The 26767-nt window shown below is 46.4% G+C and overlaps 1 protein-coding gene across 4 annotated transcripts in view; it reads right to left on the bottom strand.

The window, feature by feature from the left end:
- LOC109907065 (nck-associated protein 5-like) overlaps positions 1-25474 on the bottom strand; it is a 32162-nt gene extending 6688 nt beyond the window's left edge. Inside the window, exons 1-9 of one of the 4 annotated variants that reach the window (XM_031794567.1) lie at positions 25323-25474; positions 13711-13814; positions 5209-5371; positions 4652-4759; positions 4400-4519; positions 4103-4201; positions 1145-3802; positions 581-993; positions 95-209 (exon numbers count right to left, since the gene is read on the bottom strand). In XM_031794567.1, the coding sequence (XP_031650427.1) occupies positions 95-209; positions 581-993; positions 1145-3802; positions 4103-4201; positions 4400-4519; positions 4652-4759; positions 5209-5367 (3672 nt within the window). In that variant the 5' untranslated portion in view covers positions 5368-5371; positions 13711-13814; positions 25323-25474. Of the gene's footprint in view, positions 1-94; positions 210-580; positions 994-1144; positions 3803-4102; positions 4202-4399; positions 4520-4651; positions 4760-5208; positions 5631-13710; positions 13815-16490; positions 16750-25322 lie in introns of those variants that run through there. The other 3 variants (XM_031794568.1, XM_020504857.2, XM_031794569.1) reach the window with 3 other exon arrangements.
- Between the last annotated feature and the right edge of the window lie 1293 nt (positions 25475-26767).

The raw sequence follows: 26767 nt of genomic DNA, 5'->3' as shown, positions 1-26767 counted from the left end.
TCTCCATTCACACACAGAATAAAGTGGAAATACTCACCTCCATTCACACACAGAATAAAGAAAAATATTAAATCGCAATTAATCTGTAGTTTACCTTCTGCATGTCCTCCCCGCTGGTGGTGTGTCTGCTGAACGGTCTGGAGGTTTTACAGTCAAAGGAGAGGCGTCTCTGAGCCACACTGATGCCACTGAAGTCCTTCCCATCCACCCTGTACTCACACAGACACAACACAGAGGTAAGACGTTGTTCAAAAGAGGAAAGGCAACAAACATTTGACTTTATCTTTGCACAAAATTAACATTTTAGATTCAGCGATAAAAAAACAGCAAACTTCATAGAGTAAGTTATTCAAGGAGTTAGTCTGATGATGCCCTCTGATGTCATCGGCCTCCCCCTTGCTTGAAGCACAATAGAGGAGCAATAGAGAACAAAAGAGGAACAGCCCCTCCCTTCAGATAGAGCTTGGCGATAGTTAATTAAAAAGATATCAACTTAAGTTGTTTTACTTCAAACAAAAACAATACAAAACAATCCTAACTGACTAAACATATAATCCCAGAGCTTAAATCTATTCCTCACCTGTTCAGTAGCTGCTGCATGAAGTTGTCTGAGCGCGCTCCCCTGTACATCACAGCCAGCTGGCCCTGTGATTGGTCCATCACCACCTCACAGGAATGGCCCCTTCCAGACCGGTCCATCCCGATCCCCCCAACCCCGTTTACGTAGGCCCTCTCCTCCTCCAGAGCTCTCCTCAGACCCTCTGCCTTCTCCATCAGCATCGAGATATTTAGGCTCTCCACCCCCACCCCCTCTCCTTTAGACTTAGACCCCGCCATTTTGGAAGGGATATTCAGCCTCCACTCTCCACCTTTCTTCTCGTCTTTGACCTTAGGTGGTATGTCTGGTTTGCGGCTGAGAGCTGGGAGTTTGCTCTTCTTCAGGCCAAACCAGCTGGCGATCCCGTTAGAGGCCTTCAGTTTGACCTCAGTAACCTGTTCAAAGTCTTTATTTATCAAATTGCTGACAGCAAACACTGAAATACTTTATATTAACAAACAAATTCCAGCTCCAAGAAAAAATGAGACATGTCACTAATAAATAATGCATAAAAAAATATATCACAGAAAAAACAAACATTTATACCTGTCCTCTGTCCTGTTCTGCCAGCTTCAGCATGTTCTCCTCGATACCCTTCATCACCTTCTCCTCAATGGCTGACGTGGGGCCAAGTGTGGGGCTGGAGACAATAGGGAGAAGGTGTCTCTTCTCCTCTTCCTGCTGCTGCGGTTCTGGCATTGGGAGCGGGGGAGGAAGGCTGTCACCGTACACTGTGGTGTTTCTCTTGTTTGCGTTGAGTTTGCTCCTGTCCTCTGACTTGGAGGAGTACCGGGGGACCAGGGCTGGGGCCTCCAGGGTGGGCTTCCCAGTTCCAGCTGAGGGAGCCAGGCCCTGGCACGGTTTAGACGGGGACTTAGGAGGGACCTTGCTGGGGCTGCTGCTGCTGTAAGGGATGCTGGGTGCAGGTTGTTTACCATGGTAAGACAGGTTCAGAGATGCCGGGCATTTCATGTTGTTGCGTAAAACTATGGGAGTGTCAGTGTTTGGAGACGGGAGGCCCAGTTTACCTTTGGGGCTGTCCGTCTTAACCACACCCACTCTGGATGAGAGCGTCTCCAGCTCTGCCTTGGCGACTGAAGAGCCAAAGAGAGACTTAGCTGCTGGATCATAGGACTGACAGCCACCTGGGAAATTCAAAGCAACGCTACCAGGAATACCTTTAAGCTTACCGTCCAGAGAGTCTGTATATTTCGAGTGTCTCTGCTCCTCTAAATTACCATCCACAGGGCTCTCCTCTGTCTTATTCCTGTCATCGTTAAAATAGACTATACTCTCCTCACTCTGAGGCTCTGGCTTGTCTACTGGCAGGAGCACATTGATTTGTAAGTCCTCTGAGCTCCTCAGCTTGCCAAGTGCAGCCAGCCTGTATTTGAATGTGTGACTAGACTCGGCTGGCTGACTCCCTGACCCTGCTACCCCAGAAGGCCTCTTGGGAATGGACGAGGGATCATGTCTCTTGGCTGGGAGAACTGGAGGCTGGGACTGGGAGAGATCAGAGTTCTGTATTGTGGCCTCTCTAGTATCCTGGTCCTGTGATCCTCTGTCTTTCATGCTGGCATAGTGAGCTGGGCTGCTCTGAGACTGAGCTGCTCTGAGGGCAGTGGGGTTGGGCAGACTGTGGTGGCCGTGCCAGACTGGGCTCTCTGTGTTGCCATCCTGATTGGACGAAGATGAGGAGGACGAGGAAGAGGATGAGGAGTCCGAAGCGGAGGACAAATGCTGCTGCTGAAGAAACAGGACATTGTCTTTCTGTAGTAGTGAATTAATTTGCTTCCTGTCACTTTCTGTTATGGTATGAGATGATATGTTTACGTTCTCTGGGACCTTGGATTCTTCTACCTGAGCCGAGGTGGAAAGTTCCAACATGTTCTCATAGTACGGGACCTTCTGCGAAGAGGCCCTGGGTGTGTGAGAAGTGCCAGGGGCCAGTGGATCGGGGACACCATTGCTGGTCTTGGGGGCTAAGAGGCTCCTGTAGCAAAGCTCCTTGGCTGGAGGGGAGCAGTTGTCCTCAGGCTGAGGCGGGGAGGTGGGGGCTGAGGCTGAGTGCGTAGTGACTGGGTAGGACTCGGACCTGGCGGGTGGAGGAGGAGGCTGCCTGGCCCTTTCTGTGGTAGCGGCTCTGCGTGAGGGGACAGGGGAGTGGTACACCTCATAGTTGTTAGTGCGACAGGGGATCTTCGACGTGCGGGTGAGCTGGGGGCTCAGACGGACAGGGCTGGCCCCTGCCTGGGTCCTCTCTGCCATTGTAGGGATCTTTAGGAACTTGAGGACCCTGGACGGGGAATTGATGGCAGCGGCTTTGACGTCGCTGAGACATGATGAAGGGATGGGGCTGAGGGCCACGTTGGCTCTCCCAGAGAAATCCCCCTCCTCTGCTGGGCCACCGTCTTTCTCTGGAATAACTACATCACTCAACACGTTATCACTGTCATTGGAAGAGAAGATAAACCCATTGGTTTCCAGCTCACAGTATGCTAGCTGAGGGTTGTCCTTCACTCCAGGGACAGGCAGCTGGGAGGTAAACAAACTACCATCCTCATCAGACTTCCCTTTAAGACAGCTCTCCTTCTCTGTGTCCTGGACCTGCCCAGTCTTTAATCCAGCCTCTGGGCCCTGATTGGCTGGACTAGTCTGATCTACAACTGTGATTGACAAGTAAGAGTTAGGACCTGCTGGTTGCTGGTGGTCATTCATTGTCTGTTGTTTCTCCACTGATGTGCTCTTGATGTGGCATTCACTGATAGCAGCTGTGGTGGATGTGCCTTTGACATGGTTCGGGGTCAGGTTGAGCTTTGCAGTACTACCACAAACATAGTTACATTTGACTGGACTGTCTGTGCTCTTTTTGAGGTGCGTAGGACATAACTGCCCTTCACCATTCATGTGCTGCTGTTGTTGCATGTTGGAGTCTGAGCAGGAGCAGAGTGTCTGGTGCTTCTTACACAGGTCTCCAGCAGCCAGGACAGCCTCTGTGGACATCAGGACCTGGCTGTAGTCACAGAAGGTGATGCTGCCTGCAGAGGGGTGGAACTTGAGGGGGTCTGTCTCCTCCATCTTTCGAAGGACCTCCAGAATGTGTGCTTTCTTCTTGAAGAATGGGGACAGGGCATCCATGGATGCGGCTGGGCCTCTGGGGGGAGTTGCTGGGGCCTGTGGCAGTGTGCGGTGAAACCCATTTCCCTGTGGAGAGAAAGATTGTCAGGTTGTTATTATAGAAGTGAGTGTGTTCTCAATAACCTTACTGGTTAAATACAATCTCTCAAATCACTTAATTCAACACTTCCAAGACTGCAGCCTCATTGTTAAACAGAGATTAGAACATCAAGGTCTCTTGAATACAATAGTGAAATAGAAAGAAAATGCCATTTCTTCTGAGAAACCTTGGAACCCACTGAATATGTCATGACAGCTAATGTTGAAGAAATGCTGGAGACTACAGCCATGTCTTAGGGTGAAGTGCTAACAGTGCTCTGTCCACACCTTGGCTTGTGCTTCGCTCTGTGACTGTGACCCCACCTGCTTGTCAGAGACATTGTGCAGCAGCTGTGTATTGTATACTGGGAGGGGTCCTGGCTGCACCTGTAACATGAGATTCAATGCAATCATGTACACCACTTTAAGCACAGCATTGTTATAGGAATCTATACATTACAACAACATGAAGCAAGAGGTATAACAGCTGAGAGATTCATTTCAAATACTCAGCAGATGTAGAGCCTCCAATGCCATAGGAGTCTGCAGCCATGTCTCAGGGCAAATTGTGACGTTACTTCATACCTGGTCCTGAGAGCTTGACTGGTTGGGTAGCTTCTGTTGGAAGAGCTCACACAACACTCTGTTCTGTCTCTCCAGGTCAAACACATGCATCTTCAGCTTGATGCACTCCTCTCGCAGATCCTGCAAAGACACACAGAACACACACACAATGTATAGCACAACTATAAGTTAACCACGATGACAACCCATGCCTTAACTGCTTGTGGTTCAAAATTGTGTTTTGTCAATGGTGGGTTGTTTGTTGCAAATTACTTTTTGGTTGAGGAGGGCTTGGACCACATGGTTGGCCACCTCATCCAGACATCTCTCATATGCTTCTCTTTGATTCTCATTGGCCAACAAAAGAGCTGAGTTTTCTGCCTGTCAACAGGAAGACAAAAGATTATTCCTAAATGTTCATATGTTAAAACAAAAGAGGGAGTGGTTCTTCAAATTAGGGCTATTTGGAGAAGCTGTTCAAAAGAGGACATTGTATTGTTTCTTTGTACTCCCTGACGAAGGCCATGCAGCCGAAACGCGGCGGATTTTTAAAACTTTGTTTCTATTGAACATGAGATACAAATAAAGGCATTTTAATTAATTATATGAAGAGTGCCTTGGTCCTCTTTCTTTTTGATGACCAATTCACCCGTATTACCAAAGAGCCCCTTCTGTCTACCAATATGTACTATTGTAACCTTAGTAGCGCTTCCCTTCCTCCTCTTCTACAGAAATAAAAGCACTGAATGTGGTAAAATTATATAATATTTAAAACTTGATATAATTTAAGATGTCTTGTATTCATTTAATTGTGATGGTGGTTGGCTCACCTCCAGCTCTCGGAGTCGGTCCATCAGTTCTCCGTTGTTCTCCTCTTCCTCCAGGTAGTCCTCAACGTCTCCCTCCTCTTCCTCCAGGTAGTCCTCAACGTCTCCCTCGTCTGACTCCAGGTTTTCATCACACATCCTCGGTTCTGTCTCATCAGACATGGTTCTCATCATGAACACAAGAAGGCGGTTCCTAATGTTACAATCGTCTCACTTTACTCACAAAACCACAATGCACTACTTAACCACAAGCATAAGTCTACCCTTGCCTTGGGACATGGCTGTAGACTCCTATGGCATCTAACAGCTAGACCATAGGAGACATAACAGCCTCATCTCAGGGCAATAATCTACAGTTGAAGTTGGAAGCTTACATTCACTTGGGTTGGAGTCATTAAAACTCGTTTTTCAAAAACTCCACAAATTTCTTGTTAGCAAACTATAGTTTTGGCAAGTCGGGTAGGATATCTACTTTGTGCATGACAAGTAATTTTTCTAACAATTGTTTACAGACAGATTATTTCACTTATAAATTACTGTATGACAACTCCAGTGGGTCAGAAGTTTACATACACTAAGTTGACTGTGCCATTAAACAGCTTGGAAAATTCCAGAAAATGATGTCATGTCTTTAGAAGCTTCTGATACGCTAATTGACATCATTTGAGTCAATTGGAGGTGTACCTGTGGATGTATTTCAAGGCCTACCTTCAAACTCAGTGCTTCTTTGCTTGACATCATGGGAAAATCAAAAGAAATCAGCCAAAACCTAAAAAAAAGAAGATTGTAGACCTCCACAAGTCTGGTTCATCCTTGGGAGCAATTTCCAAACGCCTGAAGGTACCACGTTCATCTGTACAAACAATAGTATGCAAGTATAAACACCCTGGGCCCACCGCAGCCGTCATACTACTCAGGAAGGAGAGATGAACGTATTTTGGTGGGAAAAGTGCAAATCAATCCCAGAACAGCAGCAAAGGACCTTGTGAAGATGCTGGAGGAAACAGGTACAAAAGTATCTATATCCACAGTAAAACGAGTCCTATATCAACATAACCTGAAAGGCCGCTCAGCAAGGAAGAAGCCACTGCGCCAAAACCACCATAAAAAAAGCCAGACTATGGTTTGCAACTGCACATGGAGACAAAGATCGTATGTTTTGGAGAAATGTCCTCTGGTCTGATGAAACAAAAATAGAACTCTTTGGCCATAATGACCATCGTTATAGTTGGAGGAAAAGGGGGGACGCTTGCAAGCCAAAGAACACCATCCCAATCGTGAAGCACGGGGGTGGCAGCATCATGTTGTGGGGGTGCTACAAACCTGACTCAGTTACACCAGCTCTGTCAGGAGGAATGGGCCAAAATTCACCCAACTTATTATGGGAAGCTTGTGGAAGGCTACCCGAAATATTTGACCCAAGTTAAACAATTTAAAGGCAATGCTACCAAATACTAATTGAGTGTATGAAAACTTCTGACCCGCTGGGAATGTGATAAAAGAAATAAGAGCTGAAATAAATCACTCTCTCTACTATTATTCTGACATTTCACATTCTTAAAATAAAGTGGTGATCCTAACTGACCTAAGAAAGGGTATTTTTACTAGGATTAAATGTCAGGAATTGTGAAAAACTGAGTTTAAATGTATTTGGCTAAGGTGTATGTAAACTTCCGACTTCAACTGTACCTCAAATAACAGGGAGTGTTTAGCGATAAAGACATTCTCTTCTGAGAATGGAACAGTAAATCCCTCTAGTGTCAGGTTCTTGATGATGGAGAGATGTAACACTATTCTGCCATGTTAGACTGGATGTGCTGGATCAGATAAATGTATAACTGGTGTATCCATCTGTTTGCTGGCTTTAGCTAGATAACTGAGGAATCTATAGTAATCTATAGCACACTGCGATTCTTTTGTCAAAGCCTATAGGAGCAGAACATATGGTCAATGCTAGTGTTAGGGTTCAGGGACAGCTGTAAGTAGAGGGAAGGTACTGAAATCATCCCCTCCAACGAGACCTAAACAGACAGTGCTAGACAGGTCACTTAAAGTAAACCATACAGTAGGTAACAAACACAAACATACTGTCAGAATGATTCCATTCTAGAACATACTGTTGTACAATGGACTCATCCCAACAAACATGCTGTTGGGATGAGTCCATTCTAGATCCCCTCTCTCATCCTCCCTTCCCCACCTCCTCCTGATCCTCTCTTTCCCACCTCTCTCCTCCACCCATATCCTCCCTTCCCCACCCTCATCCTCTCCCCCTCCCCCACCTCTCTCTTCCACCCTCATCCTCCCTTGCCCGCCCTCATCCTCTCACCCCACCCTCATCCTTCTTCCCCCACCTCCCCAACCCTCATTCTCCCTTCCCCCACTCTCATCCTCCACCTCACCCTGATCCTCCCTTCCCCACCTCTCTCCTCCACCCTTATCCTCCCTTTCCCACCCTCATCCTCTCCCCCACCTCTTTCCTCCACCTCATCCTCCCTCCCCACCCTCATTCTCTCACCCCACCCCACCCTCATCCTCTCACCCAACACTCCCTCCTCTCTCCTCCACCCCATCCTCCCTCCCCAACCCTCATCCTCCCTTCCCCCACCTCTCATCCGCCCCAACCCTCATCCTCCCTTCCCAACCCTCATCCTCCCTTCCGCCACCTATCTCCACCCTCATCCTCCCTTCCCCCAACCCCCTCACCTCTCTCCTCCACCCTCATTCTCACTTCCCCCACCTCAACCTCTCCTCCACCCTCATCCTCTCTCATTCTTCCTTCCCCACCCTCATCCTCTCACTCCACCCTCACCTCTCCTCCACTCTCATCCTCCCTTCCCCACCCTCATCCTCCCTTCCTCATCCTCACCACACCTTCCCCCACCTCTCACCCCACCCTCATCCTCCCTCCCCCACCTCCCCAACCCTCATCCTCCCTTCCCCCCACCTCTCACCCCACCCTCACCCTCTATCCTCCACCCTCATCCTCTCTCATTCTCCCTTCCCCAACAACATCCTCACCCCCCCACCCTCATCCTCCCTTCCCCCACTCCCTCACCGCACCCCTCACCTCTCTCCTCCACCTTCACCCTCATCCTCTCTCATTCTCCCTTCCCCAACCACATCCTCACCTCACCCACCTCAACCTCTCCTCCACCCTCATCCTCTCATTCTTCCTTCCCCACCCTCATCCTCCTTTCCTCATCCTCACCCCACCTTCCCCCAACTCTCACCCCACCCTCCCTCCCCCACCTCCCAACCCTCATCCTCTCTCCACCTCACCCTGATCCTCCCTTCCCTCCACCCTCACTCTCTTTCCTCGACCCTCATCCTCTCTTCCCCACCCTCATCCCCTCTCATTCTTCCTTCCCCACCCTCATCCTCACACAACCACTCCATCCCCCAACCTCATCTTCTCTCATGCTCCCTTCCCCACCTCTCACCCCACCCTCATCCTCTCTCATTCTCCCTTCTCACCCTCATCCTCTCCCTCCACCCTCATCCTCCCTTCCACACCCTCATCCTCTCACCCCACCCTCCCCCACCTCTCTCCAAGCCACCCTCATCCTCTTTCCCCCGCCCACCCTCATCTGCTCCCCCCACCCTACTCTCATCCTCTTTTTCCCCCCAACCCTACCCTCATCCGGCAGGGTAGCCTAGTGGTTAGAGCATTGGACTAGTAACCGGAAGGTTGCAAGTTCAAATCCCTGAGCTGACAAGGTACAAATCTGTCGTTCTGCCCCTGAACAGGCAGTTAACCCACTGTTCCTAGGCCGTCATTGAAAATAAGAATTTGTTCTTAACTGACTTGCCTAGTTAAATAAAGGTAAAACTTTTTTTTTAAATCCTCTTTCCCCCGCCCCACCCTCATCTGCTCCCCCCCACCCTACCCTCATCCTTTCCCCCACCCTCATCCTTTCCCCCCACCCTCATCCTCTTTCCCCCAACCTCACCCTTTTCCCTCCATCCCAATCCTCTTTTCCCCACCCTCTCCTCCATCCCAATCCTCGTTCCCCCCACCCCCACCCTCTTTCCCCCACCCTCACCCTTTTCCCTCCATCCCAATCCTCTTCACCCACCCTCTCCTCTATCCCAATCCTCGTTCCTCTTTCCCCCACCCTCATCCTTTTCACCCCACCCAAACTCATCCTCTTTCCTCCACCCACCCTCATCCTCTTTCCCCCACCCCACCCTCATCCTTTTCCCCCACCCCACCCTCATCCTTTTCCCCCATGCCCCTCTTTCCCTCCCACCCACCCTCATCCTCTTTCCCCCACCCCACCCCACCCTCATCCTCTTTCCCCCAACCTCACCCTTTTCCCTCCATCCCAATCCTCTTTTCCCCACCCTCTCCTCCATCCCAATCCTCGTTCCCCCCACCCCCACCCTCTTTCCCCCCACCCTCACCCTTTTCCCTCCATCCCAATCCTCTTCACCCACCCTCTCCTCTATCCCAATCCTCGTTCCTCTTTCCCCCACCCTCATCCTTTTCACCCCACCCAAACTCATCCTCTTTCCTCCACCCACCCTCATCCTCTTTCCCCCACCCCACCCTCATCCTTTTCCCCCACCCCACCCTCATCCTTTTCCCCCATGCCCCTCTTTCCCTCCCACCCACCCTCATCCTCTTTCCCCCACCCCACCCTCTCCTCCAACCCCACCCTCATCCTTTTCCCACATGCCCCTCTTTCCCACCCACCCTCATCCTCTTTCCCCCACCCCACCCTCATTCCCCTACCCCACCCTCTTTCCACCCCACACCACCCTCATCCTCTTTCCCCTTTCCTTTCCACCCCACCCTCTTTCCACCCCACCCTCATCCTCTATCCCACCCTCACCTCCACCCCACCCTCATCCTCTTTCCTCTACCCCACCCTCATTCCCTCATCCTCTTTCTCCCACCCTCATTCCCTGATCCGCTTTCTCCCACCCTCATTCCGTCACCCTCTTTCCCCCACCCATCACCCCCACCCTCTTTCTCCCCCCCACCCTCACCCTCTTTCTCCCACCCATCACCCCCACCCCCGCCCCACCCTCATCTGCTTCCCCCCACCCTACCCTCATCCTTTCCCCCCACCCTCATCCTTTCCCCCCACCCTCATCCTCTTTCCCCCAACCTCACCCTTTTCCCTCCATCCCAATCCTCTTTTCCCCACCCTCTCCTCCATCCCAATCCTCGTTCCCCCCCACCCCCACCCTCTTTCCCCCCACCCCCACCCTCTTTCCCCCCACCCTCACCCTTTTCCCTCCATCCCAATCCTCTTCACCCACCCTCTCCTCTATCCCAATCCTCGTTCCTCTTTCCCCCCACCCTCATCCTTTTCACCCCACCCAAACTCATCCTCTTTCCTCCACCCACCCTCATCCTCTTTCCCCCACCCCACCCTCATCCTTTTCCCCCATGCCCCTCTTTCCCTCCCTCCCACCCACCCTCATCCTCTTTCCCCCACCCCACCCCACCCTCATCCTCTTTCCCCCACCCCACCCTCTCCTCCAACCCCACCCTCATCCTTTTCCCCCATGCCCCTCTTTCCCACCCACCCTCATCCTCTTTCCCCCACCCCATTCTCCACCCTCCTTCCTCCACCCCAATCCTCTTTCCCCCCACACCCTCATCCTTTCCCCCATCCTCATCCTTTCCCTCCCTCCCTCATCCTCTTTCCCCCACCTTCTCTTCCACCCCAATCCTCTTTCCACCATCCACCCTCATCCTTTTCACCCCACCCAAACTCATCCTCTTTCCTCCACCCACCCTCATCCTCTTTCCCCCTCCACCCTCTCCTCCAACCCCACCCTCATCCTTTTCCCCCATGCCCCTCTTTCCCACCCACCCTCATCCTCTTTCCCCCACCCCACCCCACCCTCATCCTCTTTCCCCCACCCCACCCTCTCCTCCAACCCCACCCTCATCCTTTTCCCACATGCCCCTCTTTCCCACCCACCCTCATCCTCTTTCCCCCACCCCACCCTCATTCCCCTACCCCACCCTCTTTCCACCCCACCCTCATCCTCTTTCCCCTTTCCTTTCCACCCCACCCTCTTTCCACCCCACCCTCATCCTCTATCCCACCCTCATCCTCTTTCCTCTACCCCACCCTCATTCCCTCATCCTCTTTCTCCCACCCTCATTCCCTGATCCGCTTTCTCCCACCCTCATTCCGTCATCCTCTTTCCCCCACCCATCACCCCCACCCTCTTTCTCCCCCCACCCTCACCCTCTTTCTCCCACCCATCACCCCCACCCTCACCCCACCCTCTTTCTCCCCCCACCCTCACCCTCTTTATCCCACCCATCACCCCACCCTCACCCTCTTTGCCCCCCACTCTCTTTCCCCTTCCATCCCACCCTCACCCTCTTTCCCCTTTCCACCCCACCCCACCCTCATCCTCTTTCCCCTACCCCACCCTCACCTCCACCCTCATCCTCTCTCCCACCCATCACCCCCATCCCCTTTACCCCCCACCCTCTTTCCCCTTTCCACCCCACCCGCATCCTCTTTCCCCTACCCTACCCCACCCGCATCCTCTTTCCCCTACCCTACCCCACTCTCACCTCCACCCCCCACCCTCTATCCCCCTACCCCACCCTCACCCTTTTTCCCCCCAACCCACCCTCACCCTCTTCCCAAACTCCACCCTCATCCCCCCACCCTCTTCCCCCCCCACCCTCTTTCCACCCCACCCTCATCCTCTTTCTCCTACCCCACACTCACCTCCACCCTCACCCTCTTTCCTCCCTACCCCACCCTCACCCTCTTTCCCCCCTATCCCACCCACACCCCCTACTCTCATTCCCTCATCCTCTTTCCCCACCTTCATCCTCTTTCCCCCCACCCATCACCTCCACATTCATCCTTTTTTCCCCCCCTCACCCCCTCTTAACACCCTCACTCCCTCACCCCCCCTCTTTCCCCTACCCCACCCTCTTTCCATCCCACCCTCACCCTCTTTCCCCCTATCCCACCCTCACCCCCTACTCTCATTCCCTCACCCCCCCCTTTCCCCTACCCCACCCTCTTTCCCCCCCTATCCCAACCTCACCCCCTACTCTCATTCCCTCATCCTCTTTCCCCACCCTCATCCTCTTTCCCCCACCCATCACCTCCACATTCATCCTTTTTTCCCCTCACCCCCTCTTAACCCCCTCTTAACCCCCTCACTCCCTCACCCCCACCCCTCTTTCCCCTACCCCACCCTCATCCTTTCCCCTACCCCACCCTCACTTCGACCCTCTTTCCCCCCCCACCCCCCTACCCCACCCTCATCTGCTCCCCCACCCTCATCCTCCACCCTCCTCTTTCCCCCACCCTCATCCGCTCCTCCACCCTCATCCGCTCCCCCCACCCTCATCCGCTCCTACACCCTCATCCCCCCCCCCCCCCCCTCTTTCACCCCACTCGGTGAGTGAGTGATATGGAGGAGAGAGATTCCCTGCTACAGAAATGGGCTGATATGAGAGAGCCATAGAGAAGCACTGCATGCAAAAATGAGTTTGCGTACAAGGAGGACGGCCATATTGCCGCTTCCCTATTTTCCTCATTCCTCAATGTACGTCACCCAAACAATTTACGATATCCCCGGATAAAAAGACATGCTTTATTACAATCTGCAGTCTGTGATATTTATGAATCATATTGTACATACTTCCTTCATCTCCCACTTCTCTCTGCATTGTGAGACAAAGAGAACCCTGACTGTGATTCCAATGTTTATTAGCTACTGTAGATAATGGGTGTCTGCCTGTGAGATGCATAGAACAGAACAGTCACCCCTCATCCCTTTAGTGCCTGATCACTTATAACCCTGATATTTGACTGACATACAGGAGGATATATAAAGAGAACTTCTAAAGAGCAAATTGTATTTTACACCACCATCAATAAAACACAGTATCTCCCTTTGTTTCCTATTCAAATGCCACAAAACTAAAGCGGGGACACTGAGAATCTGACAATGGCCAAAAGGACATGAAGAGAAAGCAGAGAGTGAAATACACAGATAACAAAAGGGTAACCCTGAACACCATAAGGTAGACATAGCTATTTCAGCAGCACTGCTTGTTTTCAATGATGTTCCCACCTCCACTGCGCTTTCCCCATAATACATCCACAGAAAACAAAGAGTACATGAAGTGCAATGACACACAGTTTCCCAATTTAAATGTAGAGAACAAGATATATCACTTAATCTCTGGGCTGGAACACATAACACCTGTTTTCTCTAAAACGGTTGTAAAATGGATACCTGCTATAAAAAAAATATATGCTTGAGGACATGTGATGTGCTTTTATAAAGGAGACAAAAATCTGTAACATTATACCATAAGAAAACAAATGTGTCATGCACCAGAAGTAAATTGCCAAGCAGGGGGTCTCCCCAAAGGTATTATCCAACCAGAAGCTATTGCAAGGGGGGGGGGTCAGTTTTCATGGGTGGAACATACAAGACAAAGAACATGGAAAAGAACTGTCGACTAGAACAGAGTCATCTGGAACAGACAGTCACCTGTGATGTCAGCTCTCCTTAGAGCAGAGCACTCAGTCCTATTCCTCGGTGTGTAAACCACCTCTCTCTCGCTCTAGTCTTCTCCCAATGTCAGAGCCAAAAAGCTGAGGAAAAACAAAGTTACATCTTGTTACCATCTGTCATCCTCGCAACTGTTCTCTCATCCCTCCTTTTCCACCACTCACAGTAGTCAGTCAGATTTGCTGACATCAAACATTATTTTGATATAGTCTATGACATTAAGGCCATCTTGCTCCCTCTTGGTTTCCCAGATGCACACTCAGAAAAAACATCTCCAGAGAGGGGCTTCAAAGTGGTTTTAGCATGTGTGGATAGCATGTCTGTCATTATCAGGACCCGTATTCATAAAGTGTCTCAGACTGTTGATCTAGGATCAGTCTAGCCTTTTGGATTAAAATAAGATTTTATGGTCAGCGAGATCCTAGATCAGCACTTCAAGGCGCTTTGTGAATACGGACCCAGAGCAATGTCATGTCACCATCAGGACTGGGCCTGGTATGGACTTCTTGTCCTCCCAGACAGTCCAAGACCACAATCTGCCTCTCGCTCTCATCTTGCCTTCTTTTCATCTGAGTCATTGTAAAGTGTAATGAAAGAAAGATGAATAATTTAGCAGATAAACCCAGTAGCCTTTAAGAAATCCCCTTTCATGTTCCAGTGATAATACCATGTCATGCAGGCTGCAGACACGCAGTATTAAAATCACTGTATTGAACATCAATGTAACCAGTCTGCAATCTGGGATTCCCCATTACTGTACTGTCATCGGTAGTTATGTTCAGTTTCCACAAGACTTGCCCTCATAGCTAAATGTGAACACACTCCGATGCTCTCTGTCATAGGTTGAGTCCCATGTGGCACCCTATTCCCTATGTAGTGCACTACTTTTGACCAGGGCCCATAAGCATTATTTAGGGAAGAGGGTGTCATTTGGAAGGTTGCCTTGTCCTCATACTGTAGCTTGCTAAATAGGAGCATGCTTAGTCACTGCCATAGGCTTCAGATTCAGAGTCAGTCTAGTCTGGCTGCGTTCCTTCAGACAAGATGAGTTTAGATAAAGAGCTACAGTATTCGCTCTTCACTCCCAAGCAGCCCACAAGGGAAACCAAAGCTGATCCTTTAGATCTTGTCAACTTCCAATGTGATTAGCATCGGCCTTTCCCACTTTGGGTTTCCAGCTGCAGATCAAACAGAGCAGAGCATTCTGCATACCTGTCTCAGTCAGAACACACCGGTTCCATTTGTGAAAATCCTGACCTGTGATCTGTTGTTGTGCGACAAAAACAACAACTGGTGTTAGAGATTATTCTTATGATCCACTTGCCATAGCCAAATAGTGTTATTGGGTGCACACACACCTGATCACATCCAAGAAACTGTGAAAAGTGGCACTTCTTGAGCAATGATTTTCTTGAGAATGTGTTTTGCCTGTGGAGGTTGGTAACATTGATATTTATATCATGCGGTGTGTGTGAGGTAATCTGAATGGAGCTCAGAGTTCAAAGTGGCTCGATCTGGTGTGATGCCACAAGGAATGAGCCGACTTGCAGACTACACTCTATATTCATGGAATGGGGGGCAAGGCTACAGTATAAATCAAAGACAACTCAGTAGAGCCAAACCCCTTCAAGCTCCTTAAATCATGTCAGTCAGTCACACACTTGGGGATTTGGCTGCTGCCGGGCGGAGGCTGTCTCAGGTTATATCAAACAGTACCCTTCCCCATCTGCCAATCTGGGATGGCACAGATTGAAGTTCTCTCAGTGTGAACAATCAAAGTGTGTCAACAGGTGATGTAAACAGCATTGAAGACTCAGACAGACAAATTGAACAGGATCTTAAAAAGAGAAATCACGACCTGTAGGAATAAATCTGAATAAACATGACTATCAACACTGTCAGTAGCCTAAAATACAGTATGTCACTGTAGATACACATTTAGACAGTGACATAGATCATATTCAGACTATTGGATTCATTTGTTACTGTGGCTTCTGATGTTTAGACAAAATAACAGTGAGATTAGTCATCCAATAACAAGATTTTGACTGAAAGTACAGGGGAGAGAGAGGGAATAACAGATCGGGGGAGGGGCGGAGGGACAATTCCCAAAAGAACCCAGAGGTTGGATCAATGCCATGTCTGAGACTAATCAACCTGAGTGGTGCAGGCCTCACGGGGATATTTCTAAATATTTGCCAGGCAACCCCACCCTCCGTCCTCCCTACAGGAACTGCATTATAAGACTGCCAGTCCCGATACAGCGAGACCGGGGAGGCTTTGTCATAATTGGGCACACTAAACAGCAAACCACATGTTTACACATGCCCCTCTCTTATGATCTATAAAACAAACTAAATCAACCCCAATCAAACGCATCCATGTTGGGTTGAACAATGAAATTACTAAACATGGGTCTGAGTGCTTAGCGTTGTTCCAAAAATTGTCCACTGATGCTGCAACAGTGTCATACGTGTTCATAATAACATAGAGGTTACATAGACCTGCCTGTGGGCGTCTGATCTCTGCTTCCCAAGTTCATCTGTCGCCACAGCTAATACGTCATATGGTGTGGTTCTGTCACCTCACCTGTCACATCAACTCTACATCTCATATCTACACAATCAATGAAATCTAAACACAGCCATAACGGCACAAAATGGACAAATAGTCTAGACTACATTGTCAGTCCTAACAATAAAAACGTTTCACTATATATGTTCAGATCTGCTTGTCCTAAAATGCCCACCCAGTCTCACCTTGCTTCATATCCTAGCATCCACTCAAAGCTCCCGAGAGAGCCCCAGTCTAAAGAAAATCAGTCGTAAAAAAAGCCCCACAATGTAAGTATTTTCCAGTTGAAGAAAGGATTTATCCACAAGGTGATGCCCTCTCCTCTAATAAGGAACTGTTTCCTCTAAACTACTGATAGAAAAAGGCCCGTCCTCGAGCATGTGAATTGTGTGCATCTCTTGCCGGCTGCCCTGTGCTGTACCGTCTGCCTGCAATATCTCCCATTGTTCCAGGGCGAGTGAGGAGGCAGGCTTCCTGCCCCAATAGACCCTGCCTACTACAATAACTGTAGACTCGCCCCCACCTCTCTCCTCCTCCTCCTCCTCTCCCCTCCAACTACTGCTAAACATTAACCCTGCAGCTGCTGGTCAGGCAAGGCCATAAAGGAGCGAGACAGAAGGAAAAGGGTGTTATGTTTCCAAAGAAACCCCACTATGTAACAGACAAAAGTGTGGACCCAGAGAGGATATCCAACAGTCTGGCTAGTTGGTTTGTTTAGTAATGGAGTTATCCAGCCAGGGCTATTCAACTGCTTGTATAAAGAACATGAGTTCTGTGCTAAGAGGATTTTATCCTGAATCAGACCATTAATGACTATTATTAATATGCAACAGAGGGAAAGACAGAGTGAATTAATAACCATACATGAACAACCAATACATAAGCTAATAATTAGAATATGCTGTTTGATTTGTAATAGCATTATTCATGATTATTTCAAATAACAGCTTTAATAAATGCCTTACACCAGTATGCCTAATTGTTTAGTATTTTCTAGTAAATATCACATCATTACTAATAGAAAGTTGGGTGTATCCTTTCTTCATTGACCTTTCTTCATTGACTTGACAGATGCCTGAGCTGAATGTACTGTACTTCAGCCTTCCGGAACGCAAAATAAAAAGCCTTTTGGTTCTTTCCTGAATGTCAGTGTCTGCAGGCTCTCTCACTCTTGGAATTTATATTTAACCTAAGCAGCTTGCCAGTGGTGCCACATTCTGACAAAAGCTTTTAAACCTCTGCCGATTCATCCGCGGCATTGGATAAAAATCATTGTATTGCCACATATTGTATTGAGAACAATTCAGCCATACCTACATCTAAAAATGGCACTAGGTTGAGGTGTATCCTCCTTCCTGCTATCAAAGAGACATAATCAATGCAGGGCAACAATAGAGAGACAGAAATTGCTGTCTGTCCACCTAGTGGTTGGAAATGAGAATAAACTGTTTCCATCTCCATCCAAAGTCATATAAATGGTGGATGAATCTGTCTGGAGACCATTAATGCATCCCAAATGGCACCATATTCCCTATATAGGGAACTACTTTAGTTCACTATATAGGGAATATGATGCCATTTGGGACTCAGTCAATGCCTCTGCTCTGTCAGTCATTAATCCACATGGGCATCTATCTCTATGGGATGGATGTAATGAATGGAACAGTCACAGAACCAGTCCCCTCTGAGGGTCAGATGGGCCATGGCAGCCTATAGTCACCCATAAAATATCCACTTTTTCAAGGATCATGACCCACAAATAGAATACTAATGTTATGTTACTGATAGGAGTTAGCGACTGTAAGCTATAGGTAATGGATTTATGATCGAGGTAGAGTAAAATCAGAATACTGGTAGCTAAAAATCTCACATTTCTTAACATAGTTTTATTTATCAGTGCTTACTGGTAAACTGCAGTAACAGTACATTGTGACATTCAGATTGAGTCACTAGTGACATGCTGACAGACCCGGCCACCACGGAGCACTGTTCAACGTGGCACCTTACAGATGTGCGAAGACATAGCAGGACATTTGACTTAAGCACAATGCAAACAGTATGAAAACCAAGTCCATTCTATAAGACTGGCTTTCTCTATAAAAATACAAAATCCTCAAGGTTCTACCTGTCCTGTGCCTGTATGACTAAAAAGGCACAAAAATACACTGCATCCAACCTTCAAATCAATATATCCTTAACACAATAAAGAAATTCAGCTATACATTGACAGATTGTCCATCTGACTGACACATTGTTCTTCCTCGTTGAGCAGTTGGTTGGTTTGCAAAGCGAGCCTCGTTGCTGTCAAAGGGGATTAGGGTTTTAAATTAGACTCCTGAGGTAAAAAACCCTATTGAGAGGCAGACAGTTTAATGGCCTGTAATAGGCTCAGCTTCATGGGAGGTGGAGCTATTCCACCTATAAGAAATGTGACACTGGCTGCTTCTGTGCTCTGCTGGGAGACACACACACACGTGCGCATGTAGGCATAAGTACAAACGCACACACACACAATCATGCACAAGTGCATGCACCCACACTCTACTGGGAGATGGGTAGGGTGGGTCCACAGCTGGGGATATAAAAGAGGAATGGTGGCCTCTATGGTAATTTCCATGAAGCTTCAGCGAATCCTTAGCTAAGACCATGAAGTCTAGAATCATACTAACCATTCCAGAGACATCCCCGGCATGTACTATAGCTTCTGCATTGCTGATTTTAACTATTCATGTGGCGGACACAAAGACATTCCTTTAAAATGCATAAAAAGACCAGATCCACCACAGAAAAACATTATTCTGTAGCCAGAATAACAATACATTTCTTCCAGGTAAAAATATTTGATTAATGTTCAATAAAAATGTAATGCATTGTTCTTCTTACATTTCACTAAACATTAAACTCAAGTCATTTTATAACATGTCTTGCCTATTTTTTACAGACAGGTTTTATACAGCTGCAAATAGTACAATGACAACTGGAGTCCTCTTAGTAACAACCGGTGTGACATGCTGACAGACCCGGCCACCACGGAGCACTGTTCAACGTGGCACCTTAACAGATGTGCGAAGACATAGCAGGACATTTGACTTAAGCACAACGCAAACAGTATGAAAACCAAGTCCATTCTATAAGACTGGCTTTCTCTATAAAAATACAAAATCCTCAAGGTTCTACCTGTCCTGGACCTGTATGACTAAAAAGGCACAAAAATACACTGCATCCAACCTTCAAATCAATATATCCTTAACACAATAAAGAAATTCAGCTATACATTGACAGATTGTGTCAGTCAGATGGACATTCTTCTTCCTAGTTGAGTGGTTGGTTAGTGTGCAAAGTGAACCTCACTGCTGTCAATGGGGATTAGGGTTTTAAATTATACTTTGAGTTAAGGTGTGTGTGTGTGTGTGTGTGTGTGTGTGTGTGTCCGAAAACATTCCACAGGGATGCTGGCCCATGTTGACTCCAATCTTTCCCACAGTTGTTCAAGTTGGCTGTATGTCCTTTGGGTGGTGGACCATTCTTGATACACACAGGAAACTGTTAAGTATGAAAAACCCAGCAGCATTGCAGTTCTTGACAAACCAGTCCGCCTGGCACCTACTGTACTACCATACCCCGTTCAAAGCCACATATCTTTTGTCTTGCCCATTTACCCTCTGAATGGCACGCAAACATAATCAATGTCTCAATTGTCTCAAGGTTTAAAAATCATTCTTTAAATCGGTCTCCTCCCCTTCTTCTACACGGACTGAAGTGGATTTAACAAGTGACATCAAAAAAGGATCATAACTTTCACCTGGCCAGTCTGTCATGTACTTTATGTTTTTGTTTACTCAGTGTATATTGCACCCTTAAGGTTCTATATAGCAACCCTGAGGTTCTGATCAATGAACCCTTTGGTTCTATCCAGAACCTTTTTTTCTAAGAGTGCAGCCTTCCTTACTGAACAAATGACATTTTGTTTTATGCTGCTCTGTCTGTATGCTACGTCTTGCTTGTCCTATGTTGCTCTGTCTGTATGCTATGTCTTGCTTGTTCTATGTTGCTATTGTCTATATTGTAATTGTTTTTAATAACCTGCCCAGGGACTGCGGTTGAAAATTTGCCGGTTGGCTAAAACCGGCACTTTTACTGAAATGTTGATTCATGTGCACTGTCCCTGTAAAAATAAAAATAAACTCAAACTCAAACTCAAACTCAAATTCAGGTAATAACTCACTGTTTCACCAGCTCAAAACATTTCTGTTTCTGTGTTGTACCTACTGGACACAACCCCGGACCCCTGCAATGTTCCACAATTTTGCCTACTGATTGTGGTCCTGGCTATAGAAGAGCAGGGTGGTTCTCAGGGCCAGAGAGGTGCAGGGACCATTAACATGTGGGCAGGCACACAGCCAGCCGCTAACATCTGGACACCAGGCATCGTGGGCGCGTCCTACACGGCACTCTATTCCCTATATAGTGCACTACTTTAGACCAGAGCCAATAGGGCTCTAGTCAAAAGTAGTACACCATGTTGAAAATAGGGTGCCGTTTGAGACGCAGCCCGTGTCAGTCAGTACAGACGCCCACAGAACCAGCTCAGCTGAAGCCAAGCATGTTCTCACATCCCAACATCCACATCCTTTGTTCTCATGTCTGGCCAGACCCAGAAAGACTTATTCATAGAATAAAATATATATAATTGAAGCCCATTGACATTACAAAGAGGTTACTATATGGTTGGAAACTCCATACATCTTTTATTTTGACTGTCTGAGATGACCAAGAGCCATCTCTTTATCAAAACAATTGATCATACAGATGCCAGAGGGTAGCTAGCTATATATAATGTCCATGGTATGTCCAAGTATCCTCATGTGTTTCTAGTGCATTGAGAAATTAGATTGATGGTAGCGGTTTTAAGTAGGAGAGCCTGAATTTTAAACATACCAGCAACAAGGCATATCCTAAGCTTACTAAGCCGCTTGTAGGAGTGATGTACTGATTCTTTACTAAGCCGCTTGTAGGAGTGATGTACTGATTCTTTACTAAGCCGCTTGTAGGAGTGATGTACTGATTCTTTACTAAGCCGCTTGTAGGAGTGATGTTTTGATTTTTTACTAAGCCGCTTGTAGGAGTGATGTACTGATTTTTTACTAAGCCACTTGTAGGAGTGATGTACTGATTTTTTACTAAGCCGCTTGTAGGAGTGAGGTACTGATTTTTACTAAGCCGCTTGTAGGAGTGATGTATTGATTCTTTAAAAAGGGCAGTACCCTAATAATGCACCATTTTAAGCACAAAGGAGCACTATTTTGGATGGCAATCCATGAGTGAATTTCTCAGAGCAATATCACTGGGATTTTCTGAGACCATGCGGCAAACAAGTTATAGCATTTTACAAGCATGTTGTAACAATTTTTTTGATTTCTGTCACTTCATGCTCTTTCAGATCAGGTTTTCACAATCACGACCAACCATTTAACATGTCATTGGCCAAACCGGATGTGTGCCATTGACCTGGCTTGCTTGAATTGATTAAAGCCGCTACATCGCAAGCCATATATCCCCTGGTTGAGGCGATGAATTGGATGTTTGTTACAGCTGCTTTGTGGAGGTGTGTTAACCAACTGCAATATTTGTGTGACCGCAGATTCCATTTTAGGGTGGATTTTGAACGAGTTTTAGTCCTTTACACTTTGAGGAACACTCACAGATGAATGAATTGTTGCAGTATAGGCCTATATCTAAGCCCAAAAGGCTATTGTTATTTTCTACCAAGCAAATTATTTGATACAGTTTATATTAGTAGACAAATACCAGGGAAATAGTTTAAGCGGTTCTTAATGACCCCTAAATAATGTTCTGCCTTTAGCAGAACATTCCAGTTGACTGACACAGAGGCACCAACTCTTCTGATTCTGTGGTTTGTGTTTTTTTTAAGAAAATGAGAAACAAAAAGGCTGCTGGGTAAAACAATGCAGATGAGGGAAATGTTCTTTCATCCAAATATCTGCAGTGTGTTTGGAAACAGTAGTGATGTCTCGGGGAGACCTTGGTCCTGCCTCCTGCTTTGAGCTCAGTCATATCATTCCAGCTACACAGGGTAATTTATGAATATTTGTACATGCCAATGTGATGCAGCTCCAGAAGCGCCTCGGCTGGTGCTGCTGCATAACCATGGTAACTACCTGCATGCAGCAGACTGCGGGGGTGCAGAGGGAATTAGAGGAAAAACTGATAAGACGAGACGGGAGTAGGGTTAGTCTGGCTGACACCTAACTCAAAGTCACATGGGTCGCGTCAGCAAGGCTAGAGAGGGGCAGCCCTGCCCAGCACATCTTCAAAGGATGCTGATGAGGCATATGCACCGAGGGGAAGCAGCAGGTTTAAGAAAGGTAGGCCTCCTATGGCCTAGTGACAATGTGACCTATCTGTGGAAGGCATTCAATAACAGCACTGTAGAAGCGTGTCTGAATGGAGCCCTGTGCAGACGTAACTGTTATCAATAGTCTAATTCAGGGCTCTCCAACCCTGTTCCTGGAGAGCTACCGTCCTGTAGATTTTTACTCCAACCCTAATTTAGCGAACCCGATATGAATGGTTGACAAGCTGAATTAGATTAACTACACTAGAGCAGTCAACACAACCAGGAACAACATAGTGACCGCTAGGGAATTAATTACCTTGACTTTACAGAGGTTCTAACCTAAAAATATACAAAAATGTTACATTTAAAAAAGTACAAAATTAGGCCTATTCCATGAGTAGTAGCCCAAGGAATAGTCCAACACTAAGTCTACCTCTAGTCTTGGTCTAAAATGTTATGGCTGATGTCTTCTGTGAGTATTTGGATATTGTAATGATTTTGTCAGACTCAGAACACAATGGATACATGGAAGCTTGATGATCAAAGGCCAAATAAACACATATTTTGATCATGTGCTACTATTTCAGATGTAACATGATTTGCATATTTTAAAGACAGTCTTGTTGCAATTAAGGGAAGCATATAATTCATTTTTTATCTCAATGGATCCAATATTCATCATGTTTTAAGCTTGTAAATCATTCAAAAATATATGCAACAATCCCAATCTTATAACATGATGACATATAGCAACTGTGTCTCACAGACATACACTACTGTTCAAAAGTTTGGGGTCACTTAGAAATGTCCTTGTTTTTGAAAGAAAAGCACATTTTTTGTCAATTAAAATAACATCAAATTGATCAGAAATTCAGTGTAGACATTAGTAATTTACAACATTAACAATGTAGCTGGAAATGGCTGATTTTTAATTCAATATCAACATTGGTGTACAGAGGCCCATTATCAGCAACCATCACTCCTGTGTTCCAATGGCACATTGTGTTAGCTAATCCAAGTTTATCATTTAAAAAAGGCTAATTGATAATTAGAAATCCCTTTTGCAATTATGTTAGCACAGTTGAAAACTGTCGTCCTGATTAAAGAAGCAATACAACTGGACTTCTTTGGACTATTTGAGTATCTGGAGCATCAGAATTTGGGAGTTTGATTACAGGCTCAAAATGGCCAGTAATAAATGTGTACTACTCCCTTCACAGAACAGAGCAAACTGTCTCTAACCAGAATATAAAGAGGAGTGGGAGGCCCCAGTGCACAACTGAGCAAGAGGACAAGTACATTAGAGTATCTAGGTTGAGAAACAGACGCCTCACAAGTCCTCAACTTGCAGCTTCATTAAATAGTATCCGCAAAACACCAGTCTCAACGTCAACAGTGAAGAGGCAACTCCGGGATGCTGGCCTTCTAGGGAGAGTTCCTCTGTCCAGTGTCTGTTCTTTTTCCCATCTTAATCTTTTCGTTTTATTGGCCAGTCTGAGATTTGGCTTTTTCATTGCAACTCTGCCTAGAATGCCAGCATCCTGGAGTTGCCGCTTCACTGTTGACGTTGAGACTGGTGTTTTGCGGGTACTATTTAATGAAGCTCCTAGTTGAGGACTTGTGAGACTTCCGTTTCTCAAACTAGACACTAATGTACTTGTCCTCTTGCTCAGTTGTGCACCGGGGCCTCCTACTCCTCTTTCTATTCTGGTTAGGGACAGTTTGTGCTGCTCTGTGAAGGTAGTACACAGCATTGTACAATATCTTCAGTTTCTTGGCAATTTCTTGCATGGAATAGCCTTTATTTCTCAGAACAAGAATAGTTTCATTGGGATCTGCTTCTGGCCATTTTGAGCCTGTAATCAAACCCACAAATGCTGATGCTCCAGATACTCAACAAGTCTAAAGGGCAGTTTTATTGCTGATTTAAATCAGGACAACAGTTTTCAGTTGTGCTAATATAATTGCAAAAGGGTTTTCTAATCATCAATTAGCCTTTTAAAAATGATATACTTGGATTAGCTAACAACATGCCATTGGAGTGATGGTTGCAGATAATGGGCCTCTGTATGTAGATATTACATTTTAAAAAATCAGCCGTTTCCAGCTACAATAGTCATTTACAACATTACCAATGTCTACACTGTATTTCTGATAAATGTTGTTTCTTTCAAAAACAAGGACATTTCTAAGTGACCCCAAACTTTTGAACGGTAGTGTATGTGACACAAAAGGCATGCAAAAACATCTGTAAACAATTAGAGCCAGGGTGAGGGAGTGCTTCTACCACCCATTACACTTGAATTAGTCACTGCTGTTCATGGTGTAAGTGAGCACATTTTGGTAACAATGCTTAAGTCTAATGGCCTAGATTCCATACTGAACTGAAATCTAGGGGTTCCCCATAGTCAAGGTGGTGTGTTAACCCAAAGGTGAAATGCTATCCCAAACTGAATTGCAAGATCAATTCATTCAAATGTGACTTGATCTCACTTGCACTCGCTTCGTTTTATTTTTCTGAAAGCTAAAACAAATCTGTCGACATTTAGACAAATTTCATTACATCAATAACACGACTGCCTATTTTACCTATTTCGCTTGTCACATTGGTGCGACAACACACGCGCGAGTCGAATCGATACATTGAAATCAAACTCACCTCATTTGTAGTTTTGGTGGGTCCTGCTGAAAAGTGACCATTCAGTAATGTATTGGCCCAAATATACTCAATGGCTAAGTTATACAATAACCTTTATATAAGGCGGTGTATTGAGAGACCACCCCCTGTCTTGTCTTGGGCCGTTTTATCGCTTCGTCTGCATGGGTGTATTCATTACGCAGATTCTGTTGCTAAACGTTTTCCAACAGAAACTGTTTACCCCAAACGGAAATGGTTAACAAAAACCAGAGTTTCTATTGCACAAATTCAGGTAGGCTCCTCCCCGTTTCGTTCGGTTCTTAAAAGGCAAACTGTTTCCATTGCTAGAGGTAATGAATACACCCCAGGTTGCCTCGGCTTGTTTGCGCGTTTGACTTCTCGGACTGGGTAAGGGAAAGTGATGTCATCAAATTAAACTGTATTATCCACCCCAATTTCAGGTCAGGCTGTGTTCCATGTTGCCAAGTACGACTTTTTAATGTCACTTTGTCGTCTCAAAAGTTCCACTGATGATGCTTTGGAGAATAATATTTTTTTAATTGAAAAAGGCAAATCAAGATGCAAGCATTTTCAGAAAGTACATTAAGGCTGCATTTAGACAGGCAGACCATTTCTGATCTTTTTTCCCACTAATTGGTCTTAGACCAATCACATCAGATCTTTTCACAACAGCTTTTTTTCAGAGCCTATTGTAATTGGTCAAAAGACCAATTAGGGGAAAAATATCAGAATTGGGCTGCCTGTGTAAATGCAGTCTAAGTGCGGTACAAATGTAAATGGGTTGCACACACAAAATAGAAAAGCTGAAGAGCTTATGTACATCCAGGAACTTCTTTGCAGTTGCTGGAGTTACAGGGGAACTCATGAAAAATTTAAGGAAAACGCTGCACACTGCTGTTCATGAGACTTTAATTGACAACGTTTCAACCCTGAGGTCTTCATCAAGCATCCACATCCCAGGTGGGCGTGGAAGGTCCTTTATATTAGAGGCAGTGCTCAGTGACATCACTTCCCGTTTTAAAGGTGCACTGTGCAGAAATCGCTCCGCCATTTCCTGGTTGCTAAAATTCAAATAGTTTACCTTAGTTTGTGAAAAAACAAGCAAGTATAGAGTAGAGAATCATTGTCCCATCTGAACCTCTATCTTCTTCATATACAAAAATATTGTATTTTCAGTTGTTTGAAGCTGGTGTTCAAAACCAAAAGTAAAAGACACAAAAAGGAAACTTAAGAACGGGAAACATAGAAATAGCGCACATAGAAGATATCTACCACTTAAAACTCACACTTCTTTGTGAATTTGCTCAGGTTACCCAAAAAGTTACATATTGCATCTTTAAGGGGTTGCCCCTGCCTCAGAAAGTGATGTCACTGAGCTCTGCTCCTATATAAATAACATTCCAACCCATCTGGGATATGGTTGCCATGGTGCCTAGAGGCAGCCG

The sequence above is a fragment of the Oncorhynchus kisutch genome, linkage group LG17 (genome assembly GCF_002021735.2).
Source record: "Oncorhynchus kisutch isolate 150728-3 linkage group LG17, Okis_V2, whole genome shotgun sequence".
In the NCBI taxonomy this organism is placed as follows: domain Eukaryota; kingdom Metazoa; phylum Chordata; class Actinopteri; order Salmoniformes; family Salmonidae; genus Oncorhynchus; species Oncorhynchus kisutch.
This window is presented reverse-complemented; position numbering and strand designations above follow the sequence as displayed.